Genomic DNA, 11,975 nt, shown 5'->3' with positions numbered 1-11,975 from the left:
CACTTTGGTCACTTTGACAGTTGCACTGGTAATAATAATTTTCCCTTTGTGTCCTCAGAGAGAACAGTGATGTTGGTGTGGAGGAGGAGGAGCAGTTGTCCTGCTGTGCTTTGGGTCAAGATGTCTCAGAGGATTCAGTCGCTACCAGTTGTGGCATCTCTGTCCAAAGTAAGAGTCGGTATCCGTGTGCTGATGAACACATTTTTGAAAACTTGACTTCTTGTTTTGTAGGTGCATGAAAAAGATTTCATTCGATTTTTTATGGTATAGGTTTTTTTCCTGTTTTACTTTGAATGTTGTTTCCTTTCATGTCTCACGTTAGTTTTACTTCCTGCTTTGTGATTGTCTTAATTATTTTTCACCTGGTTTGCTAAAGTTCAGCTGTCATGTTCCCCACCTGCTCACAATATCAGGCAATCCTCAATATATACTACTCAAAACAATCAGAGGAACACACTGAAAACATAATGGCTCTCGCGCGGAGAAAAACATGCTGGAGATCAATACTGATGCAAACTGGGTGATGTGTTAGAAACGAAAGGATTCAATTGTTTGTTGGAAATAAATGATCAAAATACTGGATACTGGCTGAATCCAAATACAAACAGAAAATCAGAGTAAAAAACGCTGCAGCAGGCTTTTCCATTTGGCTCTGATTTCATAGCAGCAGCTCAAAATGAAATAGTTTGTATGGCTGCGTGTGCTGCTGGGCCAAAAGTTTAGCTGGTCATTTGTAGATTTTTAGATGAAATAAAAAACAAAAAAAACACTCAACAAAAGATCATCTAAAGAAGAGCAGAGTTCATGTACACACTTTATTAAGCAGCTACTGTACAACAAGAACAGAATCATGTAAATGGCCAAACAACAGCAACAGTAATCCCAGGGTGTAGCACAGCAGGCAAAGAGACGCAGTAGCACAGAGAGAGTAAAGGATCACATGGAGAACAAATGGAGCGCGCTCACGAGCCCTCTCTTCGTACAGAGCCAGAAACGTCTGACCCACAGAGCTCACTAAGACGACAATAACTCGTTTTTCCCACACAGATTACATATAACATCACACTGAATGAAATTACATGTAGCAGATTACATGAACTATATAAGATGAGGATTCGCGTATTAAGCATATTCAGAACTATTTCCTTCCATTATTTTCTTGGGTTAACAGTTTTTGTTGCTTTTCTGCTATCGCTTAAATTTTATTCATATAGCACCAAGTCACAACAGCCACCTTAAGGCACTTTATAGTGTTAGGTAAAGCCTCAGTAATAAAGCCTCAGACAACTCCCTACGAGCAACGACTTGGAGACATTAAGAAAGAAAAACTCTCTCTTTGTACAGTCGAACACTGAGACGGAACCAGGTTCAGTGACGGGCCGCCATCCACCACGACTGGTTGGAATGAGGGGAGGAGGGCAGGATAAAACCTGCAGGCTGAGAGCAAAGTGCTCCATCTATCTGATATGATACTGTGAGGCCTCTCAGATAAGATGGGGCTGTTTTATTACGGCCCTTTTTATGTGAGAAGCATTTTGAATTCAGCTCTGGATTTAACAGGGAGCCAATGATGTGAAGCCAGTATGAGGGGGATTTTCCCTCCTCTTAAAATGTCTCATTAGGAACATTTTTAACAGTTGCTTCTTGTCTCTGCTGTGACAAAAAAAGGTTCTGATTATGAATCAAAATGTTTTAAATAAGTCACACACTGGTTATAACTTAATGCCGAAAATGTCATGTTACACTATTTTCTGAAGCTTATTTACAATTTACAATGCTTAACACCATTCCCATCCCTCCCGTCAAAAGATAAAAGTCTGTTTTTCATGCAGTTTCACACACTAAAGACATTTCATTCTTTTTGGTTTCTTGTTGTCAATCAGCAGATGCGAGTCTGGAAGAGGTTTTAGAAGAATATAAGATCAGTCTGAGGAGGAGGTTTGAAAGTGTGACTGAAGAAACTGATAATACAGGAAGTGGAACCCTCCCGAACAGGATCTACACTGAGCTCTACATCACAGAGGGACAGAATGAAGACGTTCATAACCAACATGAGGTGATGCAGCTGGAGACAGCTTCCAAGATGGAGGCTCTTGATGACATTACAGTCAGGTGTCACGACACCTTTAAAGCCTTACCTGACCAACAGAGACCCATCAGAGTGGTTCTGACCAACAGCGTCGCTGATCAGAGACGAGCAGTACAGTCTTCTGGAGCTGCTCCATGTTTTCCATCCAACATTACAGAAGGTCACAGCAGAGAAGCTCGCTGTCTGTAAACTTTTGTTCATCTTTGACGGCCTGGATGAAAGCAGACTTGGATCATTGGATTTCACCAACGGGAAGCTGCTGTCTGATGTCACAGAGAAGTCATCAGTCAGCCAGCTGCTGACAAACCTCATCCAGGGGAATCTGCTTCCCTCGGCTCTCGTCTGGATAACTCCCCGACCTGCAGCAGCCAATCAGATCCCTCCTAGACGTGTTGACAGGGTAACAGAAGTACGAGGCTTCACTGATGCCCAGAAGGAGGAGTACTTCAGGAGGAGATTCAGTGATGAAGAGCTGTCCAGAATCATCTCCCACATGAAGACATCCAGGAGCCTCCACATCATGTGTAGAATCCCAGTCTTCTGCTGGATCACTGCTACAGTTCTGGAGCACATGTTGACTACAGAGCAGAGAGGAGAGCTGCCCAAGACCCTGACTGACATGTACTCACACTTCTTGTTGGTTCAGATGAAGAAGGGGAACAAACATGTGGGGGGACATGAAACAAGTGAGATGGCTGAAAGGAAATTTCTTCTGAATCTGGGGAGGCTGGCATTTAAACATCTGGAAAAAGGAAACACCTTCTTCTACCAAGAAGACCTAGATCAGTGTGGTCTGGATGCTACAGAGGCCTTGTTGCACACAGAAGTTTATACGGAGCTCTTTAAACAGTGTTTGTTAATCTTGAAGGTGGCTTTTATTTGTGATTCAGGTCTCAATGTCTCTTTGTGTATACTTATATGCAGAAGTAACACAAAAGAAGAAGTGGGAGCTGGCCTGACACCAGTAACTGACTTCCAGTGAAAGCTTTGGCTAATAATATTTTTTAGCGAACATTTTTCTTGTAAAACAAAGGGGGGCCTAGCAAAAAAGGTTTGGGAACCACTGCTCTACAAGGTTGGCGAAATAAAAAAAAATGTATTAACATTTTTTTATTTGGACTTTTATTAGTCCAAATTTTTTTATTTGGACTAAAAAAAATGTTCGAAGTGGACTAGGTGCTAATTTTCAGATGTCAGGTCTACATCTAGAATCAAAATGAGCACATACATAAACAACCAAAGTGAAGCATTAAGACAAAACATAGCAACGTCAAACAGCGTCCACACATTTTGCCACAAATACATGCAAAACAACTAAATTGGGCCACAAAAGTGATGTAAATTGACCAAACTAAGACACGAATCAGACAAAAACAGATGCAGGATGATCACAAACAGACACGTCGGCTACAAACTGATGCAAAATGACTAAAATCACACGTGTAACACTTTCTACATATTTGACAACAGAAGAAAAACACAAACAAACTTGGAATGCATTTTTAATTTGGATTTTTTTTATTTCATGCCGAATTAGATATTTTAAAAATCAAGCCAAAGTCTCCTCCCTGTTTGTACTGTAAGGTCGAAGCCCTACTGTACTACAGAGAACCCCAACAATCAAATGATCCCCCTCTGAGCAAGCGCGAGGCGACTGTGGGGAAGAAAAACTCCCTTTAACAGGAAGAAACTTCCAACGGAACCGGGCTCAGAAGGGACGGCCATCCGCTGCGACCGGTTGGGGGGATGGAAATCAAAAGGAGACGAGATGGCGTGAACTACAGTTCTAAAATTTGGATTTGAGGGCTGATCCCAAAATTTTATGGTGATGTTTTTAAAAAAAGGATTTGGTGCTAAAAGTCTGCTTCAAGATTTTAAAAGAAGCAGGGCAGTGGGAAAAGCCAAAATGGTCATTTTAATGATCTCTGGCTTTAGTGAACCACCTGAAGGGTTTTAGCAATGTTTTTCCCACCGCAGAAAAAAACCTGGATATTTTGGACGTCTTTGGGGGACCCGGGATGACTCCGAGAGTGATTTTTAGATGTCTAATCAGAGCCTCATCAAAAGATGAATCATTTGCCATCAAAGCCTTTAAGACATTGTCTGGGGAGCCAAACTCCTTGATGAGGCGTTTGGCTATTTTCTTGATGAACTTTGTCTTGTCATTTGTCAGACTTGTGGCAGACGCTGTGCTGCTGAGTTCAGGCTGCATTAGATTGCTCAGACGGTTGATGACCGTGTCTATTTCTTTTGTAGTAGTTGCGATCCGAGCAGCAAACTTTTGGGTCTCAGGTTTAGATTTATAGATGACTCTCATGATAAGGAGCAACGCAAGGTCATTGGAAATTTTCTCAACATCAGAAGATGAACCTGACACAGAATCCATCTCTGATATTTTGGAGGAATCTTTGAGAGAGTGTTTCAGGCTCAAGGCTCCAGATGATTTATCTGGAGAAATGCTCCCAGGTTGTGGCGTTTGAGGTGACTTGTCAGATGCCACAGAGCATTTATCTGGAGAAATGCTCCCAGGTTGTGGCGTTGGAGGTGACTTGTCAGATGCCACAGAGCATTTATCTGGAGAAATGCTCCCAGGTTTTGGTGTTGGAAGTGATGCACCAGATTCTTTTCCTCTGCCATCTGAATCAGGGCTTTTTTCCTGTGTTGTGGTCTGTGCTCTTTTAATAAAGTTGTGGATGTCTTCCAGGGCCCCAGAAATCTTGTCCATTTGAATCATTTGATCTTTCTCTTCATTGCAGAAGAGTAAAAGCTTCTGCAAAAACCTTTCTACTGTGTCATCTATGAGGACATAGAGGACTTCAGCAGAAATGCGACGCTTTGAGCCCTGTACTGATTTCGGAGTCCTGGAGATGACCGTGTCTGAGAGGGACCTACCCATTAGAGGTATGGGGATTTGATAGCCTCGATCCACCGTAAGTAGATCAAACAGGTTTGCCACTAAGTCCTCCGTAAAATTCCTGATATGCCCACTATTTTTAAAGTCCCCCAAGGTCTTATCGATGAGGAAGAGTTCTTCTTTCTTTGTTAATTTGTCAAATAACTGATTAACGTCTGATCTAATGACGTTAAAGTCGACTGAAGAAGAACGTTTAATTGCGGTTCCCAGGCTTGCCGTATGTGGAGAAGGGGAGCGATGAGCCTCTGTACTCTGGGGAGCAGCCGTTTCAGGTACTGACCCTGGGAGAATGAAAACTATACTTTCATTGGAGGGCGCAGTTTCCTTCTTGGGGTGATTGCAAATGTTTTGTAGACAAACAAAATGTTTCCTGTTTGCCTTTATTCTTTTTTTCAGCTCTGTTTTCATTTTTTCAAATTGTTTTTTTGCAAACATGGAAAAGTTGTGTTTGCGTGCTTTGAGCCTGGCGTGTGAGGTGGATGGCACACATTTGGAGAAGAAGTGTCTCACCTTGTGGATAATTAAGCCTGCATTAAAGGCAGGTTTGGGTAAGTTACATTTCTCACAGAGCTCTTCACTGCTTGAATCCATGTTAGCAAGTATCTCACCTACGATGTCAACTGCAACCATTTCTACAGGGGTTGGAGCCTGGATACTTTGTGTTTCTGCAGTGGGTTTTATATGGCTTTGTGATTCTTCTGGGAGCTCATCTTTATCTTTTCCTGTCATCTCTCCATCTGAGCTCCTTGTTGACAGAATAACAGAAATCTCTGCGATTGCTGATTTCACTGATATTTTTGAACCAGTACGTTCTGTACTGGAATGAGACCCATTTGTCCCACACTGGCAGCGCAGCTTACATGCTGCATACCTTTTCAGGCATGAGGCAGCGCAACAAACCATGCGGTGTAGTTTCTTAATACTACTAAATTTGCCGCTAACATAAACGGCAGGGTCTACTGGGAAATCGGGGCTTTTTTCAATCAGTGCAATGGTTGAGCTGACCTTTTCTGAGATCTCTTCCTCAACCATCAGCGTCAGCTTGTCAGCGCTCTTATCTTGCTGTTTTGAGACATTAAGAGCGCCGGCGATGGCAGCTGAGATCGAGTCTCCGAGGGACACCCTTATTTTCCCCTCATCCATAAACTCTTCCCTTATCATGGGTTCCTGAATAACAGAAAGGGCAATCCTCAGGATGCTGGCAGAGGCGATCTGAATGATTTCAGAAATCATATCAGCGAGCACGGCATGGACGCTGGAGTCGCATTTTCCATTTTCTATAATGCTCCACTGAACTTCAGAGAGCCTTTCAAAGCACCTGTTGATTGGCGGGATAATCTGGTCTGGTGTGACCACGATTGAATTTTCGTTGATGGTTTCCATTGTTGTGTCACAAATTAGATTTTCTCCGTTTGAGCGTGTGAGAATTTTCTTGTATTACAGAGCGCCGACTGCTGAACGTTTTGCAAACACATGAGCATCGAGTTCTGATTTTTCTGTCTGAGAGCCGTTATTTATAGGCTCGGTTGTCTGTGACGTTACTGACAGACCAGCGCGAACGCCTTTGATCTGCCAGTGACGTCACAAGAAACGCACGCGGAGAGGCGGCGTTCCTTGCGCGCTCACAGATTTGAATGACGCTTTGGAGTTGACGGCACGCCGCAATGCATTGTGGGAGCCCGGCACCATTTTCGGGGTCTACGAATCAAAACAAACACGCTGTGTTGGAACGACGATTACAAGATGCTTAAAAGCAGTTCCTGACCCACCAGGATTCATTGGAATCATAGGTTGGAGGACGTTTTGGGGAAATGGCCGACGGTCGAAGCGGAGAAGAAATAAACTCTTAAAAGTTAGTTCTGGGTTTTTATCCCACTTCATATATACACCAGGACACATGTTAGCATAATGAAAGAATTGTAGAATTAAGTGGAGTCAACAACAGCAGCATAGTGCAGTCATATCACAAATGTTAGCGTAATGAAAAAGTCTTACAAAGTCAAATTTAGCTAACCTTCGGCTAAGTTACGTGACGTTAGTGATATCGCCACTTAACGCGGCTCTTTGGTCGGTTAGTTAGTGTCATCCAGGGAAGACGGACGTTGTTTTGCTGTGCTGTATTTTTATGTGAAGTGTATATATTTATTTTTTATATTGCATGTATTTTGTGCAGTGTTTTATTTAGTTTGCATGTTTTTAGTTGCCGGCAAATTGTCCTGGAGAGACTCCGCCTTTTCCCCCGTTTTTACTAATTGGACACACCTGAGAGAAAAGAAAAGGTAATTTACAGAGTGCTCAAGGACACATAAGAGGTTTGGAGCCGGTGTTCAACAAAAATGTAACACGGAGAATGCGAGACAGACAGAGGAAAGACACAGACGATCAGAGGGGAGAGCGAGAGACGATCAGAGAGTAGAGATGATCAGATGGAGCAGACGACCAGCGACTGGGAAGAGAGATTACCAGCGACTGGAAAGGGGAAACGATCAGAGGAAAAAAAGGCAGATGACCAGCGACTAGGGACGCGTAGCGGCAGTCTGGTGGCAATAACGACAAGAGCCAGCTCGTGCACTGCGGGAGAACAGAAGCAGTGAGACCGCGGTGCCGATTGCAGTTTGAGGAAGCGGCGGGCGGAGTTGAGAGCTCTGCCCACCCGGGTAAGTCTTTGACTTATCCTTTTTATAAAGTAAACTGCCAAAGGAATAGTGACTGCCGCTCCCTCCCTTTCTTCAGTGCACCAGGACGTGGAATGCGGGGAGGAAGGCGAGGACTCCGCTGGGTTTCCCTCTTTTAATACTACGCTGGACCTCTTAGTTTTCTGTGACTTTTAGGCCGTGGTGGATTCCACTGGACTTCTAATGTTGTGTGTTATTGATTTTTATTGTGTCTTCCCTTGGCCAAGGTTGTTTTAATTCATTTTATATTTTTAACTATTTAAACATAATAAATTATATTTTTAATTCTACAGTTTTTGTATCGTGTGCTTTTCCCTCGGCGGCTCCACTGCTCTGCCCGCTTTGAGGAAGGTTTCCTTCCTTTTAAAAAACACAAACCATCTTGGAAACATAATCAGCCTTTCCGCTCCGGTGTCATATTAGTTTAGGTTTGTGCCGAAGCTGGGTCTGTTTGTCAGTGTGAAGCCAAACGTGCTTTAACGTTTTAGGAAACACCGAGCAGACGGTTCATACTTGCCAACATTCAAAGGGCTGTTGGGGGGGGCAAATATATTTTACAGTGTTTATTTATTCGACAAAATACGTTAAATGTCACCGTTATTATTGGCTGGCCGGAAACAGCGGGGGTGTCCAAATTCAGAGGCTGCTTCCACCTGAGGACCCGCCTTCGCGGTCTAAAGAAAGCCGCGTAGTACGTCACGAGCTCCCTCGGTGGAGTGAAACTGCGTCTGCTCCTTGCTGTCTAAAATATAACCGGGCGCTGGCGTCAATTCTCCACCGTCTCACACTTTGTTTAATCAGTTTTCTGTTTGACGTTTATTCAGCTTTGTGAAAACCCCAGAGGACCCCTCCCGAGGGATTAATAAAGTTACAGCTGAGTAGTGAGTTGTATGTGAGGCTGGACACTAAGGAGAAAATGATTTTTAATGAATGGCAAGGCACATAAATTGTGCTGGAAGAGAGTAACCAAGTATAGAGATGGAAATGTGCTAATGTGAAGAAAGTGTGTTGAGAAGGGAGAAGGAGTACTTTGGACGAAAATTGAATTAGAGAAGGAAGTGAGGCAACTCTGAAGAGGATGGAGACGGGAGGCATAGAGAGGGTAGGAGTGAAGGCTATGATAAGGTGCGAAGAGAGTAACTGTGGTGCTGCATAAGAAAGTCCTGAGGGGCAGAGAAGTATGTGATGGGTTGAGATTACATCAGAGAGAGGCTCTGAGCCCCTTCTTGTTTGCACTGGTGATGGAGAGGCTGACAGATGAGATCAGGCAAGAGTCTCCGTGGATGATGTTTTCAGACAACCACAGAAAGGATTTGTGGATGTAGTGAAGGTGGACATGCAGGGGGTTGGTGTGACTGAGGAGGATGCTAGAAATAGAGAGATGGAGGCGGATGATCCACTGTAGCGACCTCTAAAGGGAGCAGCCGAAAGAAGAAGAAGCACAAATAATTCTAATCATGCTTTTCTTTTATTCTCAGTACTAAGCTATGTAAAGGAAGTCAAGGTTGTTTCCTCCTACAATCACTTTGGTCATGCTGTTCTTACAAGTGTGGAGGTGCCAGATGGTTTAGACTTGTTTAGATTGGTGCTCTGTCTCCCTTTATCCAAACTAAAACTTTGATGGGGTTTTTTATCTTCACTAAACACTTTTTTGCTTTGTGTTTATTATTGTGCTACTGCAAGTATTTCATATATTAGTCAGTTGATTGTTACTGTAGGGCAGCTCTAGGACAATCCCAGATGTGATGTAGCTTGCTTTTATCCAGCAGATACGACATCTCATGAGGAGGTTCGAACCCTGTACCCTGACCCTCCTGCTGACGCACAAAGTCTGGACATCCAGCAGCAGGCCCTTCTACGTGAACAACAGCACAACAGTTTCTATTTCTTTTAATATTGGAAGTCAGTTATTCATTAATGAATACAAATGGTGACTGAAGTTATTTAGACAGGACATTAAACAATAAACTTCCAATAAATGATGAACAATGTGTGACTGAATGTGTTCAGTGAAAGACTTTGAAAATATCGCAGCATAAAACCAGTGTAAAAGTACTCAGACTACTTTTGGGGGTATTTATTTGATGATGCAACCAGAAAATGTGCAGGTTGTGAGTTTAACATTTTCAACACTGGAGAAGAAGTACATGTACACAGACTAGCTAATGACAAACATTTTTTTTAAATTAACCTTTATTTAAACAGGTTGTTCATTTTTCTGAGCTTATCTGGTGTCCAGTTTCGGTGGCAGTAGCATAAGCAGAGAAGACCCAGACCTTACTCTCCCGAGCCAGCTCCTCCATTATTTGGGGGACACTGAGGCATTCTCTGCTGAGTGCTGTGATCTCCCCAACATGTCCTGGGTGTGTCCTGTCTGTCCTGGTGGGACATGCCTGGAACATCTCACCCAGGAGGCGTTCAAGAGGCACCCTTGTCAGATGCCTGAACCTCCTCAACTGGCTCGTTTAGATGTAGAGGAGTAGCAGTTAACTCGGAATGAGACAGACAGCACCTACTGCTGGGGTGGGCCTACAGGAGGGAGAGCTCATGTCGTCTCTTCAGGACACATCACTGGACCCCAAGAAGCTCTCCCCGGAGCTCCCTTTGGCTGCTGGGGTCGGCATACGTTCAACTTTAAAATCACTCTTGGTTCTTGGCTAGCTTTGTGTTAGCATCCTTTGTGTACTGATGCTTGCAAGAAGCTAAAGTTGCTTTGGCAGAATTTTCTTTCTCATATATGCACACATAAGGAGAGAGATGTTTTATAAGCTTTAGTCATCACCGTGCACTTTTCCTGATTCACACAAAATACAGCAATCTGGCACCTTCCCACAGGGTCTTGCACGAGTATTAAACATGTTCATTTGTGCTTTGGACTGTCACCAGATTTCTTCTAGAAGTTTCTTGCCAGTCAGCAACTATCTTGGCAACACCACTTGAGTTTGTGTGTTGCATGCTAACATCCTTATCATATGTGTAATAATACTAAAGCTTCATCTTATGCACACACAAAAAACAAATATGGCTCCTTCGTGCAGGGTTTTCTGGTATGTTCATTTATGCTTCCCAATTTAAAAAAAAAAAAAAAAAAAAAAAAACAGACAAAGCAAAGTTCTTGCTTCTCAGCCACTGCGGCCACATCCTCACCGTTTTTTAGGCAGTTATATAAACATACTGTGAGTGAGTCATAAGCTTAAATACAATAGTTGAAGGAACAAAAACTTAATGTTTAAAAATACCAGTCAAATCTGATTAAAGTAAATAAATAATAAGTATACAATGTAGTTTTAAGACTTCTCAATGTTTCGTAACATTAATGTTCTATGAACTCGTGAGTCCAGAAATCTGAATGTCATGAAAAGTATTTATTATTCGTGTATTATTATTTTACAATACAAGGTTGTTTTTTTCCTGATACTTCATGCAAACCACATTTCTCCAGGCCTGTCCTAATCAGCTTACTCAGTATCACTAGATCCAATGCTGCTCCTCCAGCAGAGCACACAAAAGTAGGAGAGACCAGAGATGCCATGGCTTAGTTAGGAGACTGTTTGCTTCAAGGCCACTAGAGGGTGCTGCCATAAAACTACAATAAATGAATTGACCTTTTGACCTGCTCACACTCTTTTATGCAAAACCCTGTTGATGTTACACACACACAAAGAGATTCTAGGTCTGACCAACCGTGGGCAAAAAGATGACAGTCAATAAAATTCTAAAATTTTATTTATAAACACAATGAATAGTAGTTAAAAGTCCAGTGTCCCATTTAGGTACAAAGTAAAAACACACAGTCCAAGGCCAGAGCCAGCTATGCCACAAAGCCAGTTGCACTCCACACGTTGTTCACTTCAACAGGGGTAGCAATTGTCCTCTGAGACCCACCACCCTGTAAGTAGAAAGCCTGCACAGAGCGACAAAATAAGACAATTCACTATATAATTCACAGCCCATCCATCCCAAACATATCAGATCATTAGAGGTTTTGTCACATTACATACCTGCACTGAGAGACAAAATAACACAGCAGTGTTTGTAATGTGGGCTATAAGTAGACTAGCATATCAGTGCAATCAATTACACCTGCCTCCAATTAGTCCAGCCCTTTTACAGTCATTGACTGGGTGAGAAAACACGAGCAAATCAACCCAAGAGACAAGCAGGAAGACTCTCTGAAGGCTCCTGTGGCTGCACAGGCAGTCTTACAATTACGAGGTTGGAGAGTTGTTGTTTCAAAATGTTCACACTGATTTCACATGCTCATTAACTCACAACCAGCTGACCATATATATTTCTG

General features: G+C 42.8%; 2 protein-coding genes across 2 annotated transcripts; one reads left to right on the top strand and one right to left on the bottom strand.

Moving 5' to 3' along the window:
* The first annotated feature begins 2,172 nt into the window (after window positions 1-2,172).
* LOC146692511 (protein NLRC3-like) lies at window positions 2,173-4,855 on the top strand. The gene is made up of 2 exons (XM_085432616.1): window positions 2,173-4,555; window positions 4,682-4,855. The coding sequence occupies exon 1, from the start codon at window positions 2,583-2,585 to the stop codon at window positions 3,069-3,071; it is 489 nt and encodes a 162-aa protein (XP_085288742.1). The 5' UTR covers window positions 2,173-2,582; the 3' UTR covers window positions 3,072-4,555; window positions 4,682-4,855.
* Window positions 3,585-9,670, bottom strand: LOC146692510 (uncharacterized). Its single transcript, XM_085432615.1, has one exon. It carries the CDS (start codon window positions 6,384-6,386, stop codon window positions 4,005-4,007), a length of 2,382 nt encoding a protein of 793 aa, XP_085288741.1. The 5' UTR covers window positions 6,387-9,670; the 3' UTR covers window positions 3,585-4,004.
* Between the last annotated feature and the right edge of the window lie 2,305 nt (window positions 9,671-11,975).

This window comes from Copadichromis virginalis, linkage group LG15 (assembly GCF_057382275.1).
Source record: "Copadichromis virginalis isolate Kocher_CV1m ecotype Utaka linkage group LG15, C_Virginalis_male_GT1.1, whole genome shotgun sequence".
NCBI lineage: Eukaryota > Metazoa > Chordata > Actinopteri > Cichliformes > Cichlidae > Copadichromis > Copadichromis virginalis.
This window is presented reverse-complemented; position numbering and strand designations above follow the sequence as displayed.

What these genes read in the sequence shown, in the direction of transcription:
- LOC146692511 (XM_085432616.1), top strand. Translation starts at nt 2,583, where the DNA reads ATGAAGACATCCAGGAGCCTCCACATCATGTGTAGAATCCCAGTCTTC.
- LOC146692510 (XM_085432615.1), bottom strand. Translation starts at nt 6,386, where the DNA reads ATGGAAACCATCAACGAAAATTCAATCGTGGTCACACCAGACCAGATT.